This window comes from Simochromis diagramma, unplaced genomic scaffold, assembly GCF_900408965.1.
Source record: "Simochromis diagramma unplaced genomic scaffold, fSimDia1.1 OVJJ01000216.1, whole genome shotgun sequence".
Taxonomy (NCBI): Eukaryota; Metazoa; Chordata; class Actinopteri; order Cichliformes; family Cichlidae; genus Simochromis; species Simochromis diagramma.
In genome coordinates, this window is record NW_024386883.1 from 15,650,963 (window position 1) to 15,672,368 (window position 21,406).

Genomic DNA, 21,406 nt, shown 5'->3' on the forward strand with positions numbered 1-21,406 from the left:
CTCTTTTATTTATTATTTAATTTGGCACACATGCACCTCTACAAATAATGGGAAGGTCTTGCATATTCGCTGGCGTACAAGCACTTTGTGTTCAGCATCATCTGGTGTGATGCAAAATTGTGTTGTTGGTATTGCTTTGGTTGTGTTAATGACTTCTCAACAAAGCTGTTTTTTTTTTTTTCAATATTATTTTTTGGCATTTGACTTTAGGCAAAGAGAGAGAGAGAGAAAGACACGCAGCAAAGGGCTATGGTCACCTGCTCACCCACTGAGCTGCAGATACCTGTAGATTTTTGGAGAGCCAGGTGTTAGTAATGGTGCTGCTTTGAGCTGAGCAGTCATACACATGTCATTACTTCTTGACAATGGCACCTGTTGAGCAAAAGTTGCTGTGGGAGTGGGTTACAAAGGGTGGTGGTAAAATAGACTGAAAGAAACTGCTTCGTGGCGGTTTTATTTTTATCTTAATATATATTAAAAGCAGCCAGAGAAAAGACTGTGTCTGTTCAAAGTGCAAAGCGCTGCCTGCAGTGAGTAAAAGAGGAGGATTTTAATATTTGAAACAGTAATTAGTAACGGGCCTACCTTCATTCAGTCGTGAGGTTTGAGGGAATTACTTACTTCTGAAAATGCAGGGCCTGTTTAACTTGAAACTGGTATAAAATAGCTTTGACCGCCAATGTGGGTGCCTCGGATGACTTTAACTGGTTTACTAGTGTGGGTAAGATAATAGAAAGTTTTGTGGAAGTGTATCAGGGTTCGATATAATGGCTTAGTGGAATGGGAACAGTAAAAATGTACATTTGGCAAGTTGACTGGCCAATGACAGTGTTTCTACTCATCAGTTCACCTGTGAAGCAGACTGGCTCACTAATGATTAGTTTTTTTTCCCCACCAGAAAATATTTTCACATGAAATTAACATATAAACAGTCTGGATAGTTAAAATATGAATGGAAGCCCTGTTTTCTAACTGTATGCAAAGGGTGAGTCAAGGACAGATAGCATTTACTCAGTTTTGTTTTAAAGGTTTAGCAACTATTTTTTTTATTCTGATTTACCAAGTTCTAGAATTGTTTAAATATAATCATGTGACATCATATCATGTTTATTTGAGAGAAACAGCATAAATGCAGAAGCAGTGTGTGAAAAACTGAGTACACACCCTGATTCAGTAGCTTGCAGAACAACCTTTAGCAGCATTAACGTGAAGTAATTGTTTTTGGTATGACTGTATCAGTCTCTGATTGTGGTGTGGAGGATTTTTGGTCCACTCTCCTTTTCAATGTTGCGTCAGTCCATTGAGGTTGGAATTGAGGTGGCTGGAATTAATTCAATGCATTTCATTGTGAGGTCTGGACCGTTGCAGCACCTTGATTATTTTCTTTTTCAGCCATTCTCTTATAGACTTGCTGCTTTTTTGGGATCATTTTCCTGTTGCAGGAAAGTTAAGTCAAGTTTGAACTTTCAGCTAGATGCCATCACATCTGACTCTAGAATACAGAGAAGACTGGATTATCATGGTGGATTGCAAGCCCAAATCATCACCCCTCCATCACCATAATGTGGCGTGATGTGGCGCTGTTCATTGTGGTCAGACACCTCCACATTGATCTCGTATGTCCAAAGGACATTGTTTTTGCAGCTTTGCAAACCTAAGAACAGACTTTCTCCTGGCAACCCTTCTAAACAAGCCATACCTCTTCAGTCTTTTTCTAATTGTAGTGTTATGAATTAACATTTAACATGCTAACTGAGCCCTGTAGTCTGAGATGTATTTCTTGGGTGTTTTTGCAGTTTCTCTGAGAAATGCACCACCATTTGACGTTTGGTGAATTTGCTGGGACGTCCACTCCTTGGAATGTCATGGCATTAACACACACCTGAACACCACAGACCAGCAAACGGCCAAGTCTTTTATAGAAGTTGTCACACATGCTGCTGATCAATTAAACAACTGCATTTGATTAGCGGTACTTGGCTACTACTTACCCTGTTAAACTTGTGGAGCAGTAAGGACAAACTTAGGTTTTCACAGAACTGCTTAGAGTACTGTGAAAACTTAAGTTGTATGTCAGCAGGAACTAGGATTATAGCCTTATGTGTGTTTATATTTTGGGCTACTCAGCACAGGTTAGGAAGTTACCACCCTGTTTACCTGTGCTTATTTAGGAGGATGCAGGTGAGGCTGGAGCAGGGGTGGGCAATTCCAGGCCTCGAGGGCCGGTGTCCTGCAGGTTTTAGAGCTCACCTTGGGTCAACACACCTGAATCACATGATTAGTTTGTTACCAGGCCTCTGGAGAACTGCAGGAGCTAATTTAGCCATTTAAATCAGCTGTGTTGGTTCAAGGACACATCTAAAACCTGCAGGGACACCGGCCCTCGAGGCCTGGAGTTGCCCACCCCTGGGCTGGAGAGACATACGAAATAGATGAAGTGGTGGATTGCTGCAAGGCTGTCTTTTGACTTTATTTCAGCTTCCTGTAATGTGTTATTACATTTTTTGTTATTAAATGTCACTTTTTTCCAGTACCCCTGCATCAAGACTTGCTTCTTAAACACTCCTTCCTTTGCGGTGTCACATGATATCAACCACCTTCTGTGTGGGATCTGGTTATGAAGCCCTGATCATTTTTGCCTTTGCTTTCTTGGCATTTTGAACATGGATGTGACAAGCAAGGCGTGGACCTGACTGTGAAACTGTTGAAAATGAAACCGGACATCTCCACTTTAGTCGTATTAGCCTTGGACAGATTTCCAGAAGTCTTGTCGTTTGGTCAGATACAACTTTGCCGTTCTGCCATGTTTTTTTTTTCTTGGTGAGAAGACACTTTCTACTGGCAGCCCTTTCAATGAAGCCATATTTGGCCTGTTTTTTTTCTAATTATGTTATTATGAACTTTAACATTTAAGGTGCTAACTGAGGCCTGCTTCTGCATTTTTGGCTTACTTACTAACAAATAGATAGAGAAACGGTGTGATATGTCACATGCTGTTGTTAATCTCTTAGAATTTAAAGTGGGTGTGCTTCCTTTTTACAATAGTAATCTGTTGCCGGGCGTCGGTTTAACTTACCTTGTTCGGCAGATGATCTTATGCCGCTAGACTTGGTGTTTGAGTCCAACCCAGGGCGCTCTGCTGTGTGCCTTCCCTCACTCTGTCCCCACTTTTCTGTCTCAAACCGTCACTGTTTTATCAAGCAAAGGCAAAAACGCTGCTGTGAGGTTGAGCCTCTGTTATATTTGCATCATCATGAACTGGCTTTGCTGTTAAATTGGTTAATTACTGACTTTCTTTATGCGCTCTATCATGTGATCTTTGTGGCTTCCTGACGTGATCGGTTACACACCAGAGCAGTCAGCTTTTATTTTAATACCAAGAAGGAAAAGATGCAGAGCTTTTGAGCTGAGGTAAGTGTGAGAAAAGGAGATTGATATATGCTGTGCTTGAATACAACACAAACTTATGAATACGTGGCGATGGAGTTAGTGTTTCCTTTTGTTTGGCTGTCACATGATCATGGTGGAATTGAGCTGAACCATCCGGCTGCTCGTAAATGTTTCCGTTTGGCTGTCTGGCTTTAAGGATTTTATCTGTATCGCTGCGGTTTTAAATAAGAGATGAAGAAGTAGGAAAATGTAGGACCGTAGGAAAACCAGTGACTGGTTGTGTTTGCTGGCGGGAGGTTTTTATACTTCATTTTATGTGTCGCCTGACTGATATATTGGTGGGCGCAATTTATCAGCTGATATTAGTATTGACCTATTTATAATGGCTGGCTGAACAAACACGACAAAGGAGAGAGGAGAAAGGCCCTTTAACTCGGTTCTGCATCTCGATGTTGGATAGTTTGCCCACAAGAACAAGACTGCACTTTGCAACTTTACTGATGGCAGCATGTGTTTGTAACGCTTCAATATCCAGCTCATCTGAATTAAGCAGAGCAAGATTTTTAATCATGTCAATCATGAAAATCGTCCCAGCAGTTCAGTGGATGGCTAAAATATCTTGCACTGCACGTACCAGTGCTCGGTGAGGTGATGCCAACAATAAAAAAGCATTTGAAGATCTTGTCAAGTTTGAGTTAAAGTTTGATAATGGAGTAAAATATGTTATTCATTTGACGCTGAAGGTTTTGTGCTTTCGTAGATCCACTGTGCATTGTAGCACACATGTAATAAGATGTGCTGTTTTTAATTTAAATGTGGGTGTTTATCAAGATGGTTCATTAAATGCAAGTGTGTAAGTAATAAAGGTGAGTACTTATCGGTTTTATTATACTAGATATATTAAATGATAAAATGATGTGAAGATGTTTTTCATAGTTAATAAGAACCAGATTTATCTGAAAAACAGGGATGACACCACTCATTATTATTAGAAAGAACCAAGTTTTTGTTAACATTACATTCAAAATTTTCTAAATATTTTCTACATATACATTTTTTAAATACTTATTTGTCCACAGTATCGTGATAGTCCATATTCATAAAGCTATAGTTTTAGATCCTTACCCCCCAAAATAGTAAGTAGCTTTCTCCATATTGAAAATTTTAAAACGATACTACAAAACTTGTGACAGTAATGACCTGAAATATTTCATCATTTCATTTAAGAAGTGTATCTTTCCCCTGGATTTTTTTTTTTCAGTCAAATTGTTGATGGTCACGTGGAAAGTTAAAAAGGTTAAAAGGTTAAAAACAATCAGTAAATGTGATTGTTTATGAAATGTTTATAAATGACTAATGCAACATACATTATATTTATTTTTCCTCACACTTCTCTTATGAGCTTCTACATATGATATCTCTAGAAGTTATTTAAAATTATCTAAGAAAAAGCTTCCATTTAGCTGACTATTGACAGCCTTGTAAAAGAGGCCACTGGTGGACTTTACTCTGTTTTTAAAGGTGTCACGAGCTGAAACTTGCTGGTATAATAAAAGTTAAGTAACTGACCACATGAAACCACATGAGCTCTCTTATATTAATAAACGAATCTGCAAAAATCACTATTTAGAACTTTTGTTTAAAGTAAAAAGTAGTCTTAGTTCCCAAGTAGTTCAAGTTCCCAAATTTTGCAGATTTGCTACTTCGTAATAATAAATTATTTGTTAATGTTTTCATTTCTGTATCGCTATCCAGAGACATTTAGTCTGTACTGTTTTGTCACATTATTACATTAATGATCAGTAGATTAGATGGTACTGGATGTAATAACACATGTTTCAGCCTCATTACATTTAACATTTGCGTAACATTATGGCTGAACCATACAAGGAATTCAGTGATTTAATCGTTGTACTTATTGGTTTGATTATATTAGATATATTTAATCATAAAATTGAAAGTTGTCATAATTTCTAAGAACCACATTTATCCCAAAAGCATCAATAATAATTTGTATTCATATCATTTTAGGGCTTGTTAGCTTTTATTCACCCTCTGATTTGAGTCCTTAGCAATGAGATAAACGACGTAATGAGTGCACTGATTTTTGTGGATGTTTGCCCTTTGACTTGAATGATTTCTTTTCAGCTACATGTAATCAGCAGCTAATTTTGTTTTGTTTTTTTCCTCCTTCATTATCATTCAGCGGTGCTACAGCAGCGAGTGGCAGCTCTGGAGCAGGAGAGGGCCGAGTTCATCAAACTCAAGCAGCAGCTGGAGGTGGAGTTCAACCAGAAGCGGGCCAAGTTCAAAGAGCTTTACCTCTCCAAGGAAGGTGTGGATGGTCATAAAACTCTACACAATGTAAAGTGTCTTGTTGGACATAGCTGTGGAGCATCTTTGGCCTTTTAAACTGTCTGTTTGAATTGAACTCGTGCATGCTGAGGTGCAACACTGAAAGAGGTTCTTCTTTTAAAATATATAAACAATTTTTTTTCTGTAATAAACTGTGCTGAATAAGGAAAAAAGTCTGAAATACACAAGTGTCACATTGTGCATTTTTCCTCTCTCCTCCCATCATTCATTTCATGTCTCACCTCTCTCCAGAGGAGCTGAAGAGGCAGACAGCTGCACTGGAGGACGCCCATTCCGAGCTGAGCTCCGTCCAGACCCAGCTCTCTCAGGCCCGGGCTGAGATAGAGACCATCAAAGCTGTGGCCACCGTGTCGGAAAACACCAAACAGGAAGCCATCGACCAAGTCCGCAGCCAATGGCAGGAGGAGGTGGCCTCCCTGCAGGCCATAATGAAAGGTAAATGGAGCCTGACGCTATGTGAGCAGTGAAAACCTCTATTCCTAATATCATTGCTCTTTTGCTTATTATTTGGGAGGGTATTTACTTAGATTGATAACACTATGAATATATTCTCTAAAAGATTGTTTACATTTAAGTGGTGTGATCAAAACATTTCTGAAGGCAGGTCCAAAAAACAAAAACAAAAGCTCTACCTGATTTAAAGCTTGTTGATTTCACCTTCAAGGTCCCCTTCATGTCTGGTTGGCTTCCAGTGCAGCTTCTATTCATAGATCAATCCCTGGAAGTCCACTTGGCGCTGTGCAGCCTGGGATCAACTTATGTTTCAAAGTGACTCGGTCTCCCCCTATGACTCTGTGATTTTCAGTCAACAAGTCCACAGTTTGCAAACTACTTGTTCGTTCTTTAAAAACGTTCCTCAGGTTATGCTCTGTGACTTCATCCTCTAAGTTCAGATTGTCAACGTGGACTTCTACCACAAGTTCATGATTCACGTGTATGCCATGTTATGCTGGCTCAGACAAATCTTTTTTTGGCCATACTAAAACAATTTTTACTCACCAGCTGGACTAGAGGAACAGGTACAAGGCCACACACAAGGCTTCCACTGAGAGTATTAAAACCAGCGTCCCTGTTGTAAACCACCTGCAGGTTTTAGATATCACCCTGGGTCAACACACCTGAGTGTTTAGTTCATTACCAGGCCTCTGGAGAACTTCAAGACATGCTGAGGAAGTAATTTGGCCATTTAAATCAGCTGTGATTGGATCAAGGTCACATCTAAAACCTGCAGGACACCGGCCCTCGAGGCCTGGAGTTCCCCCACCCCTGTTCTAGAGCGTGATCTTTGGTGGTACATCAGACACCTTTTAGTCAGACTTTGACTTTGACATTTTACGATCATATCTCAAACAAATTAAAGTGAGCATATCTGCAACGTGCAGGGACCAACCTGTGCATGAGAGCTGTGCATGTAATAGGAATAAAGATTAATGTAGAATAACATGACCTGATTGTAGTGCAGTCACAGTGGGGTTATTAACCGCTGCTCCAGAATGAAAATTAGATGATATAATCAATGCTTAAACTCAGTCTCGATGTGCTGTTGGTCACAAGAAGCACTCCTAAGGTTTTGTGCAATATTTACATTTTGGTTTTAATCTTTGACACGACTTTTTTCTTTAGTTGTGAAGTAAATCTAATTGATTTAATCCAGTTTTCTTGTTTTTAGCACTTGTTGATTTTTACTGATTTAAAACATAAAACAATGTTGAAAGTTTTCATTATATGTATGTTGGAATAGATCTTTTAATACAATGTAATACTGATACATGTTTAACCTTTTTAACAGTTCATTTTCAGTAATTGTTACTGCTGCAGAAGTATCAAAATGTCATTAATAGTGAGGCAAGTTCCTATAATCCATTGTACACACCAAGAAAAAACATGTAATTTGAGGAACGTCTAGTTGTACTTCAATAGAGCTTTTAATTTAGCGCCTAGATGGATCCAATGTGAGATGCACTGAAAGTTTGTTTGATTTTAAAGTAAATTGAACCAGAACAGTACTATCAACATGCTGAAATAAGCTCCAGTAGATCCTCTGAATATTTGTGATTATGAATGAAGCTGTCCTGTGATTGTCTGTGCAGCAGTAAAGTGTGAATGAAAGCTGTTAACTGTGAAAACGGTGCATACTTATGCCCGTTGTGCTTAATGTAATTAAAGAGGGAGGGACCGAGGCTTCAGGTAGATAATGATCATTTGATTTGTAAAGGCATGAAGAGAGTGGTGTATAAAAGCTGCTAATTCACAAGCAGATTTTTATAACCAGTGGCCTTACTGATGCAACACGCAGAGGATTTGTGTCAACCCCTGGAACTGAACTAGGGACCTTTGCATTTGTAGATGAATATTTTAAACCACAACACTCCATCACTCTGGTTGTTCCAGGGTTTTTCCCATACTTTAACACGCTATACTGGGAAACTCATTTTCAAACTTTATTTGGAATAATTCTAATACACACAACCATAAATTTGGTGATCTTTCCTAATGTTACCCAAGCTGCCAGGGTTTCTATGAAACACAGACTACACACACACACACACACAATCCATACACTGCATACAATTTCAACTCATCTGTCGCCTCAGCCTGACTGAAGTGGTATGTGTGCAGCTCATCTGTACACAGGCAGACAAACCAGTTAGACTAGGCTTGCTGTCTCAGCTGTTTGTTCACTACATTAACTGTGAGGTCGCAGTGAAACACAAACAAATGTGAATAAGTAACTATTGATTAAAAAATATTTTTTATCTTTGTGCTGCCAGACAGCTCTCTCTGAGGGGGGACTGTTATACTGTTCAGTCTCCTTGGATTACAGCAGTAATTTAACATCTCAGCTCACTTAATTTGTTGCTCCACAGCTGATTTCCTTGATTTCTTATGCGTTTTTTGACATTTGAATCAATGAGGTAAAACCAGAAAGTTGTATTCTGGTTTTCGTTTTCTGTCAAGCGAAGTTCCACTTTTTGTAAAGGAGTCTGGTGGCCTTAAAAGTGGCTGTAAAAGTTACGTAGGCATAATCAGGTGTCATAGTAAGGTGTAACTGCCTCTGTTGATGTTCCTTGTGTCTTACTGAAGAACACCCCGGGTAGTCCTTACAAAAAAAATTCAACAAATATGATGACATTGCACCTCATAGAACCAAATTTGCACATCAGTAGTAAAAACCAATCAGAAATCTCCTCCTGTCTTTCATCATGTCATCATTGCTCTGCATTCACACTGGAAGCATGACCAGTCTGTGCACTAACAACTCCTGAAACTACAGGAAGTGATCTTCAGACAGTGTTGGGGATGCTACTCTAAGAAAAAGGATGTTATTTACACATATTTTGTTAATTTTTAGTGCGCTATTAACAAATTTAGAAAGGTTACACTTAAAACTTCTAATAACTGCAGTATTACAGACATTGTCATATAACAATCACTTAACAGTTGAGTCATTCCATATAAATTCAACCAAATATGAATATTGTATCTTCAGATTGAGACAATTTTTCTTTTACTCACTTATCTCAACTTCACAGTGAGAACTACCTGTGACGCTTGTGTGTAGTGTAGTGTCTTCATCTGCTGGCTCATACTCACACTGAGCCCTCTGATCCAGGCCAGTGTCAGATCAGAGGACTGTAGCGAAAAGATTTTTTCGGCATGGAGGAAATCTTGGCTAGATGATAAACTTTCTATTAAACATGTAGGTAAAAAGGAGATCATTCACGTGCTATCGCACAGTTGCTGCAGATTTGTCGGCTGCACATCCAGGATGTGAATGCCCACCGCATCCCAAAAGTCCTCTATTGGACTAGACCTGGTGACTGCAGAGGTCATTTGAGTACGGTGAACTCCCTGTCAGGTTCAAGAAACCAGTTTGAAATGAGTTGTACAAAACAAGGGTGTTATAGACTTTTTGTAAGTAAATTTTAACTAGTTTAAGACAGTAAACCAAGAAAATAGTTGAAAGATTAACTGATTTAAAAAAATAAACGCAACCCTAAAAATCTGTTGTCTACTCGTTTATCATGAATAACCATCACAAAAACATTTTGAAATGAAAATTATCCCCCACCCATATCAGAAATATTGTTCCTGTTTTTATGTATTCACGCTTGACTGCACGACTCGATGTGGATGTGCTATTGTTCGGTTTCATCGCCTGCTTCCTCTCCTCTCCCCGTGCAGACACGGTGTGTGAGTATGAGGTCCAGTTCCACCAACGCCTGGAGCAGGAGCGTGTCCAGTGGAACCAGTATCGCGAGGCGGTGGAGAGGGAGCTGGGCGAGCTGAGGCGCCGGCTCTCCGAGGGTCAGGAGGAGGAGAACCTGGAGGATGAAATGAAGAAAGTATGTCTGCTACGTGCATTTTTCAAAGTTTTGTCTACTCCCTTAATTTCTGCTAATATGGAATCTTAACTTTCTGAAGTTTGTTTGCTTCCTCTCAAGTCCCCCCCCCCCCCCCCCCCCAAAATAAATAAATAAAATAAATAAATAAAAAATACAAGATGGATACCAGAGAACAGAACGCAATGTCCCAGATGCTTCGGCCAGCTGGACTCCTTCCTGTGTCTTAAGCAATACTGAGTCTTGCAGGCCAGTTCCAAAATTCATATCAGAGCTTTCAAGTTTCACACTGCTCATGGCTGGGACTGTGTGTCATTTGTTGTCAGATGCATTTTTAACTGTGTTTCATTGCCAGGAAGAAAAGTTCATCCAAACGGTAACATTATTTTCACATGCTGCAGTTTTGACTGGCTGTCTTAAAGATCTGCCCATGCTTAGTAAAAATGGAGTGAGGACTGCTGGCCCTCTCCCTCACCCACGTTCTAAGAGACATCTTAATTAAGACAGGGAAACATTTTTAAGAAGAGCTCTGTAATCAAGATCTGTGCTGCTGTTGTGATTTAAAAGTTTTATTAAGCCATTTGTAGCTGCAGAGGAAGCTGTGAAATCTGATAAATATCTCCCAGTGATGTGAGTTCAGTCATTGAGGTGAAGAGTTGGTAATAATTCTTCATTTATTGTAACAAGGTTTTGGTTAATAGTGCAAATGAATGTTTTTCAAATCTCTTTTTTTAACATTAAAATATATGTTATCATATTTGTAATGTCCAAATTCATCAACAAATCTTTGTGACTTCAGAGGAACAACATCCCAACTTGGGAGTCGTGATCATCTGAGGAGCACATAGCTGCAGGAACATGCAAATCTTTGAATTGTTGATCATCTGGTTGGATCAGATTATTAATCAGATTATGGACACATTTGCTTTGAGCCCTTAAATGTCTAAAAGCTGAAGAGCTGAAAATAGCTAAAACTCAAGGAGCTGATTTATTGGAACAAATTAAAGCTAATTTTAAATGACCTGGAGGCAGGTATGTTTTCCTAAAATATTACTGTGTTCTTTAGCGTGATACAAATAAGCTGATGTTTTAGGCTTTATTTGCATTGAAGTTCACGAATTTAGGTGTTGTACTTTGTATTTCCTGTTGATTGGGTATTTTTTTCTATATTGTTTTGTGTATTTGTGTGTGTGTTAAGTGTCTGTGAAACTACTGTGGATTTGTACAGTCTTAGGAAACAGGTTCATGATTTACCAAATTGAACAAAAATGTATCAAAAATAACAACAAAAACTAAAAAAAATAATCATCCAGCCTCTCAACACTCCATCTCTGGTTCTTCTTTTATCATCTACATGTACAGATCTAACTAATGATCTGCTGTTTAAAGGAAATAATGTTTCCAGATGTTTCCATGTGTGCACATTTATAATTATCTTATGCAAATTATTTTGAAGGCCCAGGAGGATGCAGAGAAGCTGCGTTCCGTAGTGATGCCTATGGAGCACGAGATCGCAGCCCTGAAGGCCAAACTGGCCACAGCCGAGGAGAAGGTGAAGGAGTTGGAGGCCTCGAAGGTTAGTCAGCAAGAAATTGATGCTTTTGCGTTTTGTTTTTGTTTTTTGTTTTTATTTAAATAGGTTTCAGTCCCCCATAAAGGGGAGAATCACAAAAATTGTAATAAAGACATTAATAACTGTTTATTTTTAAGCTGTGAAATAATTTTTAAATAACTTTTGGGGGGGAAAAGCACAGACTTTGGTTTGGTAAGATAACGGATAATTGCTGCTTTAAGTAAACTCTGCATGTGCTTAGCTGGACATCTTATTAAGCACTCTGTAAGTGAATTTAATTTGAAATGGCTCATTATGTCATAAGCACAGCTTGCTTTTTAAACCAGTTTATCTTCAGTATTCAGTATTGAGAGTGTTCCTCACTGATTTCAATACTGGCCAGTTGATTAATCGATTGAGCGTTTTTGTTCTCACTAGTCGGCAATAGAAATACTCTGTGGTTAAAAGAATCATTCATAGTTTAAACCTGAGGCGTGAAAGACAGCTGTGCAAATCAGGGCGGTGCTGCAGTAAAGTGATGTAGGTCCTGAGTGGGTGTATGTCAGCTGTAACTGCTCGACCGGAGTGATGCATAACCTGCATCATCCGTAAAGCACAGATGTGTGGACGCTAATATACAAGGAAGGACGGCTACTGCTGCTGCTAGCACTGCTAATGTTGACTACCCTAGGCCAAACTATTATTATTTTTATATCAAAAACAGTCATGGACTGTGTGCGTGTGTGCTATCGTCTTAATGGCTCATTTTTACGTGGGCAGTGTTTGATCTCGTCTTTTCTCAGTGTTTTCAGACTAATTGATTTTGATTGGTGTTTTCTTTCGTTTTTACCTTGGAGGGTCCCTAATTTGCACTCACGTAGAAAGTGAGATTTTTATTTAGTATACAGTAGCAAAAAGAGAAATGAAATTGTACAGCACCTGTAATAAGTACTCAGCAGTCAAAGGTGTGAAAAAACCCCAGCAACTGCCAGTTGAAATTTTCATACACAGGCTGTGGTTGCTGTATGACTGCTGTACTCTTACTTATCACTGGCTCTGCAGTTTCCACTGAGTCTATGGAGTATTTCAGCTTCTTATGGTCGGACGATGTAATTCCAGTTTATTTGAGCCTGTGTTATCTCCCGTTGATGCAGCTGTTGTGTCTCTGTGGCTCATCCTAGCTTTACTCTTCTCACATCTGTCACAGAAATTCAGGGAACAGAAGTTACTGATTCAGGACAAATAAAGAAAAAAGAAAAATCCCTATAGCTTTCGAAAGTGTTTGAAAGGGGGGGTGAGAATGCTGAAAAACCAACACGTTTCTCACCCAGTTGAATGAATGAAGCTCCATATCTGCTGGATATGTCCGCTGACAACAGTAAGCTTCAGTTTGTAGATTTGAATTTGTTTTGACAAAATGGACTTTTTAGCTGATTTCTGGTGTTCAGCTAAAATTGTTGTAACCTTAGATTATTAGACTCTCAGCTCCTGTTTATATTCCAGGATTTTTTTATGTGATCTCAATCATATAAATTATTTTTCTCGTTGTCTTTCACAGGTCAAGGAGCTCAATCACGTTCTGGAGGCTGAGAAGTCGTGTCGTACGGACCTGGAGATGTATGTCGCTGTGCTGAACACGCAGAAGTCCGTCTTGCAGGAGGATGCGGAGAAACTACGGAAGGAGCTTCATGACGGTAATTTCATGTGGAAACTGCTTGATGAATTAAAAAAATTAGATGCTTTGGGAAGTCATATCATGCCAGCAGTCACACAACAGCTTATCTCAGAGGTCCTTGTATTGCTAAAGGCAGGGTGGCCCCCAGTCATTAAAATGTTCTGAAAACACTTTACTAATAAAAGGCTTTCAAAAATAGTTAATTATTTTAGATTAACTTTGGAAATGTGTTTTTTTTTCTTTCATGCCTATTTTTCTGCACGCAGTGCCGCTTTAGTCGCGACTGCATCGTTAAGACAAACGTGCTTTTCTGGAAACGAGCTAAACTCCAGCAGCAAAGCACCGAATCACGATTAACCTCTCTCAAAAACAGCGCTGAATGATTTAGTCTGCTGTAATTAGTGAGCGTGCAAGTCTGGACATATCAGCTGGACAACTTAAAGGTAATTCATGAAACCTGGTTAAAATTCTGACTGTCTTGTCAATGTTTTTTTATACTAAAACGTTAGCTGTTATTAAAATCATGGACATTCATTACGTTTGTTATTTCTGTGGACGCCTTTTGTCTCAGACTGCTTAATCTGGTGCAGAGAGCACACAGTGTTGGGAACTCCTATTTTGTTCGAAAAAAGGTGACACCAATGGCACCACATCCAAGATTCTGTTGATTGAGAGCTGTGACTGTGGCTCTTTGATACAGCACTTACGGCACTGCATTAGCACGTGTAAGGGGTACAATGGTCAAAAAGGGATAAACATGCGCGCCCTGGTTTAACGTGCTAAAAATATCCCCCACACCATTACACCACTAACAACCTCAACTGTTAATACAGGATGCATCCATGCCTCATGTTATTTCCTACAAATCCTGACCCAAACATCAAAATGTCGCAGCAGAAATCGAATCTCAACAGACCAGCCAACATTCTCCCATCTTCTGGGTCCAATTTAGGTGAGGCATGTAAATTTTAGCCTCAGGTTCCTCAGAGAGGCACGCAGTGGCGTCTTCTGCTGCTGTAGATCATCTGCTTCAAGGCTCCAGATTTATTGTGCATTCAGAGATGCATTTCTGCATACCTTGGTTGTAACGAGTGGTTATTTGAGTTACTGTTGCCTTCCTACCAACTTGAAGCAATCTGTTTTTTGTTTTTTCCCATATTTTTGCCCCGAGGACTATCACTCACTGGATATTCTCTGTTTTCTGTACAATTTTCTTTCAACCTAAATATGGTTGTGTGGGAAAAATCCCAGCAGATCAGCAGTTTCTCAAGTACTCAGAGCAGCCCATCTGGTTCAGAGTCACTTAAGCCAGCTTCCTTCCTTATTCTGATGCTCAGCTTCAACTTCAGCTGATCATCTTGACCATGTCCGCATGCCTACATGCATTTAATTACTACAGTGTGATTGGCTGATTGGATATTTTCATTAACAAACAGTTGAACAGGTGTACCTAATGAAGTGGCAAGTGAATATGAGTTGTTAAAAAGTCAAAAAAATACAAACTTCCCCAGTGCTCATGTTCAGCGAGCAGTCATGTTGATGACAGAGGTGACAAAACCACTCTCTTAATTTTTCCTCCTTTTACCGTAAAGAACAATATTCAAAAATGTTTATGAGTCATCCACTTTATAAAAAATGATAAATAGCCTGAGATGTCCCTAGAAAAATAAACCGCAGTAATATATTTCAGCTTTTCCACATTCAGTGACTCTGCTCTAAGTATGTGCACATTACAACTGAGAGATGGAGTGGAAAAGTGGAAAACCTTCCCATGCGGAGTTTTTGGATGACTCCAATAATTTATCTTATTCATAACTTCACTGCAACTTTCACACTTAGCAAGGCCATCCAGCTGGAAGGCCAACTCTGATCCTCTTATAGGCCGGTTCTGGCCCCTGGACTGCTTGTTAGACAACCCTGATTTAGTGCTTGCAGTACAACGATGGAAACCCTGAACATGAAGAAGCAGAAAGGTTTTCTAGCCAGGCTGCTCGTTGTTGTTGCTTGAGAGTTATGATTATTCTCTGGTTAAAGCTGGTGCTTGGAAATGCTTGCAGAGCAAACTGTGTTGTAGCTTAAAGGTGTTCCTTTGTTTGCTTTTCACATTAATAAACGTTCACAAGCTCCTTTTACCATTGTGTTCATTTTGAACTGATGCCAGTTTGCATTTCCATTGCAAATTTGGTCTTAAATTTGATTTAAAACGCCAGTAAAAGGGTTTTAAATGTTTTGTATATGACTTCTGTATAGCTGCAGACTCCATGGAGGACGTGTGTGTGTGTGTTCATGTTTAGTGTGCAGCTCCAACTTTGTCTTTCGCCTTTCTCTCTGCTGTTTATGACCTCAGTCTGTCACAAGCTGGAGTTGGAGCGGCAGCAGCACAACCAGCTGAAGCACACATGGCAGCGAGCCAACGACCAATTCCTGGAGTCTCACCGCCTCCTTATGAGGGACATGCAGAGGATCGAGAGCGTGCTGTCATCAGAACAGCTCCGCCAGGTGGAGGAGATGAAGAAGAAAGACCAGGTACATAACATAACCTAACAACAGTGTCTCTGCAGATAGTTTAAAGAGGCTTGGCTTTCCACTTGGGAAGCATAATCGTCTTTGCAGTGGTTAGAGTTAATAGAATTATTGGGTTTATCTCCTGTGGAAGTGGGGAAACGCCAAACAGGCCAGAGAAAGTTGCCAAGAACAAGAGTGTTCACAAACTGTAGCTCAGAGGACTGAAAAAAAGCCCAAATCACAACCTTTTAAAGGAGGTCTTTTATGTGTTTCCTTATTTTCTGTTAAATATATACATTTATAAATCTGCATGCTGATGTTAAGCATGGCCAACATTTCAAATAATGAGGCTCAGATTGCTCTAAACACTCAGTTTCAGGCAGTTTGTTTCAGAGAGAAGATAAACTGAGCGCCTGCACCAAATACCAGTACTACATCATGCAAAGCTACTCCAGTAATTAAAACATGGAACTGGGAGTGATCATAACAGTCCATCTTTAATAGTTTCGGGCAGTTTGGGTGGATGCTGATGTAAGGTTTTGAGGATGCTCTTGGTCAGGACCTGGCTCCGACTTGCAGCTTCCACGTTTAAAATCAAGCGTCTGTTAAATGTCTCACCTCACTCTGTGCCCTTTGTCACTAAAGCAGGAATAGTCCAGATAGATCTAGAACCAGTTGCATGTGTTTCAACTAGAAAAATGGCTTTGGTGACAAAAACGTTACGCGGGCACGACGCCACAAAGCTGCTGAGCCAACACTGTTGCGAGTTGCCGTAGGAACAAATTCACCATCGTGTCTCAGATTCTGTCCACCATGACGCACGAAAGCAGAAGTGGTTGTGCGCCATCACGGGCACCGTGTTGTTGAAAAAGAGGTAGTGGAGTCCACACTTTGGTAAAACTGAGCTGCTTTTGGCACCACATAAAAGACTAGCTGCGTACCGGGCTGTGGTGGTCATGTGTAGCACACTATAGGAATTAAGACTGTGCTAAGGAAACAAATATATCCTTATAACAATAAAATGTGATGATGATGTCAGTAAAACTCAGTATTATTTTATTTATTAAGGTAGAATCTAAGATTTTAAAGGAGTGTCTATTTAAGTGTCCACTGAGTGGGAATTTAATCGATGTAAAACAAAACGTGACCAAACATTTTGTCTCTCCATCCAAGGAGGATGACGAAAAGGAGCGCCTGAGTCAAGTGAAGGACCTGCAGGAGGACAACGGAGGAGACAACACCGAGCCTTTGGAGGACTTATTCCTCGGCCTCAGCGTCGAGGAGGTAAGAGCAGAGAGTAATCTGATACGTCCCCACTGAGCAGTCTGTAATCGGATCAGTCTGTAATATATTCGCTTTGAGCCATCTTCACATTCAAGTACCAGGTTATGTGTTGTGTCTCTATCGTTCCTAAATTGGGGAGAAATGGCAGCAATATCTTCTGAGAAATATACATTTATGATTCAGTTTAATCTCAGTGTAAATATTTGATCTGATTGCACGATTTCAGTCATCCCCGTTTCTGAAAAACATGTTTACTGAGACATGCTGTAAGTCTTGTTGTAACGATGTCATGGTTTTATGCCTTCGGCCTACATCAGCTGTGCAGACACTGGAATAAGTTTGAATTTGGATTTCGTTTTGCAGTTTTCGAGAGTTGTGATATATAGTTGATCTGCTTTTGGAGAGAATCTGTTGGACGTCAGAAATTTATGATCACTGTTTAAAGTTTGAGCAGCTTGAGTTCGTTTTCCAAAGACCTGTCAGATTGTCGGGAAACTTGTCTTCGCGTTAGTAACGTTTTACACATTGCAGCCTGGCTGATCTTGAAGAAAACGGTATTAACTTTGCAGCAGAATCAGGACAGAATCGTGATAAAAATCAGCATCTGAGCCATCTTTATATTGTTGGAGCTGTCGGTGGATAAAGTGCCAGTTGACTGGTCCGTGTTGTAAGGCCGCTCAAAAATCAGACTTTAAAAATCATGATGTTTTCAATAGTCTCATGTTTTTCCAACATGATTATTTATTTACTTCCCAAACTGCTCAGCATGTGAAATGCCACATTGCTGCTGTTCAAGGAACTTAATTTTTTTTGGTTTATTTTTCATTTGTAAAGCCGAACACAAATTTCGGAACAGGAAATGCTGGCAAAAACAAACAAAAGAGGAAGATCACACCTCTGATCATCAGGTTTCTCACTTCATCTTGCACTGGGAAACTAAACCAGTAAAACCAAACCCTCACCCCCTTAAAAAGTGAATAATTAATAAGCAGCAAAGCTACAGAAGAAAAATGATTATAGCTTTATATGCACGCGAGTGATCGTCCAATGCCAACTCTCATTAAGAACGAACCAGAGAAGGAAAGCAGGTTAATAACAATGATAGAAAATGACCAGATGCTGAATATGTGGCAGACTTGGGCACATGTAACAATGAACTTTAAAAATGGCAACATTTTTACAGGGGATTTCCTTGAACTTGAGTTATTATTCAAATGAAAATAAATAAATAAATGTGGATCAAAAGAGGTGGAGGCAGGCGGGGATCATGTTGTTTTTGCTAGCCAGCAGCCACCATGTGGAAAGGTCTTTGGGTGCGGATGCGGGCACTGAGAGGCCCACGCTGTGAGAGACTCGGGAGACTAACACATTAACCACTGGCGTGTTACTGTAAATTATATATTTAAAAGGTGAATTAAAAAATATTGTCTGCCCAGCTTCATCCCACTTATTAAATAAATCTGATACTATGAAAGATTTTTTCCTGAGGATGCCTTTTTCCTCTTTTTCCTCCAGCCCCATGTGAACCACAGCGCCCACGGCTCTATGCACTCCTTAGACACTGATGTGGTGACGGGCAGCCCCATGGACCCTTACAAGGACAACTTGCGGCGAGTTCAGTCCACAGACAGCCTCGGTTCCTCGCTGTCCATCCAGCAGGGTCTTGGCGGCCAGAACCACAAGGCCAAATCAGCAGGCCACTTGGACGAGTCGGACTTTGGGCCCTTGGTTGGGGCCGACAGCGGGGTGACAGACAGTAGTTTTGGAGAGACTGCTTCAATCAGCTCAATCAAGCTGCCGACAAGTCACTTCCTGCTGACTAAAGACCAGGAGAAGGCGATCAAAGCCATGACCCCGGAGCAGGAGGAGACGGCGTCGCTGCTGTCCAGCATCTCTCACGCCCCAGACTCCGCTTACTTACCGCCTGCCGGCTACCGGCTCGTCAGTGACAGCGAGTGGAACCTGCTACAGCAAGAGGTGCTTCACCAAGGCTTTACAACAGCTTTAATGGTCTGAACACTGCAGGGGTCAAAGGTGGTTCAAAGGGTTTAATGGTTATGACTGGACGTAACATTTTTACAGCGCAAAAGGTTTTTACTTCGCTTTAGGATCTTTACTTCCTGACTAGTTCTTCTTTGTACCTCGACATTAGAGCAGCACATGCACGTTGTAGTGCAATTTTGAGTGTTTCTCATTTTTATTTACCAGCATTTAGAAAAGAAAACACATTTTCCTCCTTTTTCTTCAAATTTTTCCCCAAAGTTGGGAAAGCTTAAAGTGGCTTAAAGTAAAATGATGGTGATAAAGAAATAAAATAAACGCTAAACACAGTGAACATGGCTGACTAAATGTAGTAATAAAACAAGAACAGCAAATATCAGATGAGTAGTGTGGCCATGTCACCTGCTTGATATATTTTTAATGGTCTTAATTAAGTTTTTTAGTCTGTTGTGGCTCAATAGTGCAGTCGTTTACACAGCCGCCTAACGAGTGAAAGATCCCTGGCAGATCCCTTTGGGCATTGAAGGCCATGTGGTGTAAAAATCTGCCAAGTCATACATGAAAGCTACCAGCCGTGAAGCAACCCCTCGTGAATAAGGGAGTAGCTGAAAACAGCTTCCGACTGAAGCATCCTGACGGATATCAGGAGATCAGCCTCCTCCACTTAGCGCTTTCCCTCTGCGAAATCTGCAAGACTCATTTTTTTCATGTTTTCAGTCATAACAAAGTCTTAATTTGTTACATCCTAGAGCTGAGCATCGTTATTGAGTATTAAGTAGTTTTTTTATCACATGGGTTTCTTGTTTATCTGTCGCCAGTTGAAAAATGCTGGCAGGAAGCTCGGACGAAGGTGCGACATGTGCTCAAACTATGAGAAGCAGCTTCAGGCCATCCAAGGACAGGAGGCCGAGACGAGAGATCAGGTTCGGGTTTTTCTTTTTCATGCCATTGCTTTTTAATCACATCAAGCAGATATTTAAGGTTTGACTTGTAATGTTCATCAGAGGGGTTCTCAATTCTTACTGTCCTACAGGTGAAGAAGCTGCAGGTGATGCTACGTCAGGCCAACGATCAGCTGGAGAGGACGATGACTGAGAAGCAGAATTTGGAAGATTCAGTCAAAGCAGGAAACGAGGAAACCGCTGCTAAGGTCAGGACCACGTGTTCTCTTGGTTCTGATGTCCGTGTGGATTTAAAGACTTTAAACCCCCACTTTCTATTCCAGTGTGTCATACTCAAGTCAGAGTTGATGACATTAGAATAATTACTGTAGAAAAATCATTCGTTTGGAGTCTAATGGGATTTATTTGAGTTGCTTTTAGCTATGTTTGTTCATTCGTTGGATAAATTTGGTGTGAGGTCTGGCGGATTATTTCTCAGAGACAAAGCCATCGGAGCAGAGATTTGGCCAGTTTCCACATTTACCACATATGCAAATAAACATAATAAAATATTCATGCCTTAACCGCTGACGTACGCGTTACTTTCATTGGATTTCCATCCAGCCATCGTCTTGGAGGCTATCCCAGCTGCCATACTCAAGAAAAATCTAAAACAGCTCAAGCAAGTTCTTCAGTTTAGTTGTCCCAGCATGGCACTGGTGCTGTGCCGAGCTTTGTAAACACACGTCGACATGCGGTGGCTGTGTGAGGTCAGCTGGAGGCAGTGCCAAAAACATAACTTTAGATTAAGTCATAATAGATTAAGAATTTCTTTCTAGCAAAAACTTCCCACTGCACAGTCTGTCTGAGCTTATTGGTAGCGTTTTTCCACACTTCTTCCTCTTTGTGGTGAACAACACTTTTAATCTCTTTCCTGTTCAAGCCAACTTTTCAGCCAGTCAGCACTCAGCGTACACGTAGCTGCTGTTTGTTTTGTTTTTTTGTCTTTTTGAGACTTCAAAGATGACACGACGCACGCTCAATGAAGGGTAGCCATCTAGAGGGGTGAGGGGAAAGAGAAGAGAGCGTTGTGTGCTCTGCTGCACATCCAGTAAGTGGTGCAGAGGGTTGTCAGATCCACTCATTATCCACAGGCTTTCACCATAGCCACAGATGACGTCTGCTTCATCGCTCAAATTAACATCGCTGTCCACCCGAAAAAAGCCCTGAAGCCAGGTACAGTCACATGCTTGTCCAGGAAGTGTGAGTTTAGCAACATCTCCATGAAACACATCAGACATGCTGACAGTGTTAGCTCTCCATCCGTCTTACTGTAAAAGGACCCATTTTCTCAGCTAACAATGGCTGGAACAGTTTATCTTCTTATCTCCTACTCTTG

The 21,406-nt window shown here is 40.4% G+C and overlaps 1 protein-coding gene across 2 annotated transcripts in view; it reads left to right on the forward strand.

Annotated features, from left to right (window-relative positions):
- Nucleotides 1-21,406, forward strand: part of rabep1 (rabaptin, RAB GTPase binding effector protein 1) — a 41,931-nt gene that overhangs the window by 1,520 nt on the left and 19,005 nt on the right. For both annotated transcript variants that reach the window (XM_040032478.1, XM_040032479.1), the window contains exons 2-11: nt 5,597-5,725; nt 5,998-6,201; nt 9,952-10,112; nt 11,566-11,685; nt 13,220-13,355; nt 15,684-15,862; nt 17,015-17,125; nt 18,641-19,102; nt 19,945-20,049; nt 20,160-20,276. In XM_040032478.1, coding sequence (XP_039888412.1) covers nt 5,597-5,725; nt 5,998-6,201; nt 9,952-10,112; nt 11,566-11,685; nt 13,220-13,355; nt 15,684-15,862; nt 17,015-17,125; nt 18,641-19,102; nt 19,945-20,049; nt 20,160-20,276 — 1,724 coding nt within the window. The remainder of the gene's footprint in view (nt 1-5,596; nt 5,726-5,997; nt 6,202-9,951; nt 10,113-11,565; nt 11,686-13,219; nt 13,356-15,683; nt 15,863-17,014; nt 17,126-18,640; nt 19,103-19,944; nt 20,050-20,159; nt 20,277-21,406) is intronic.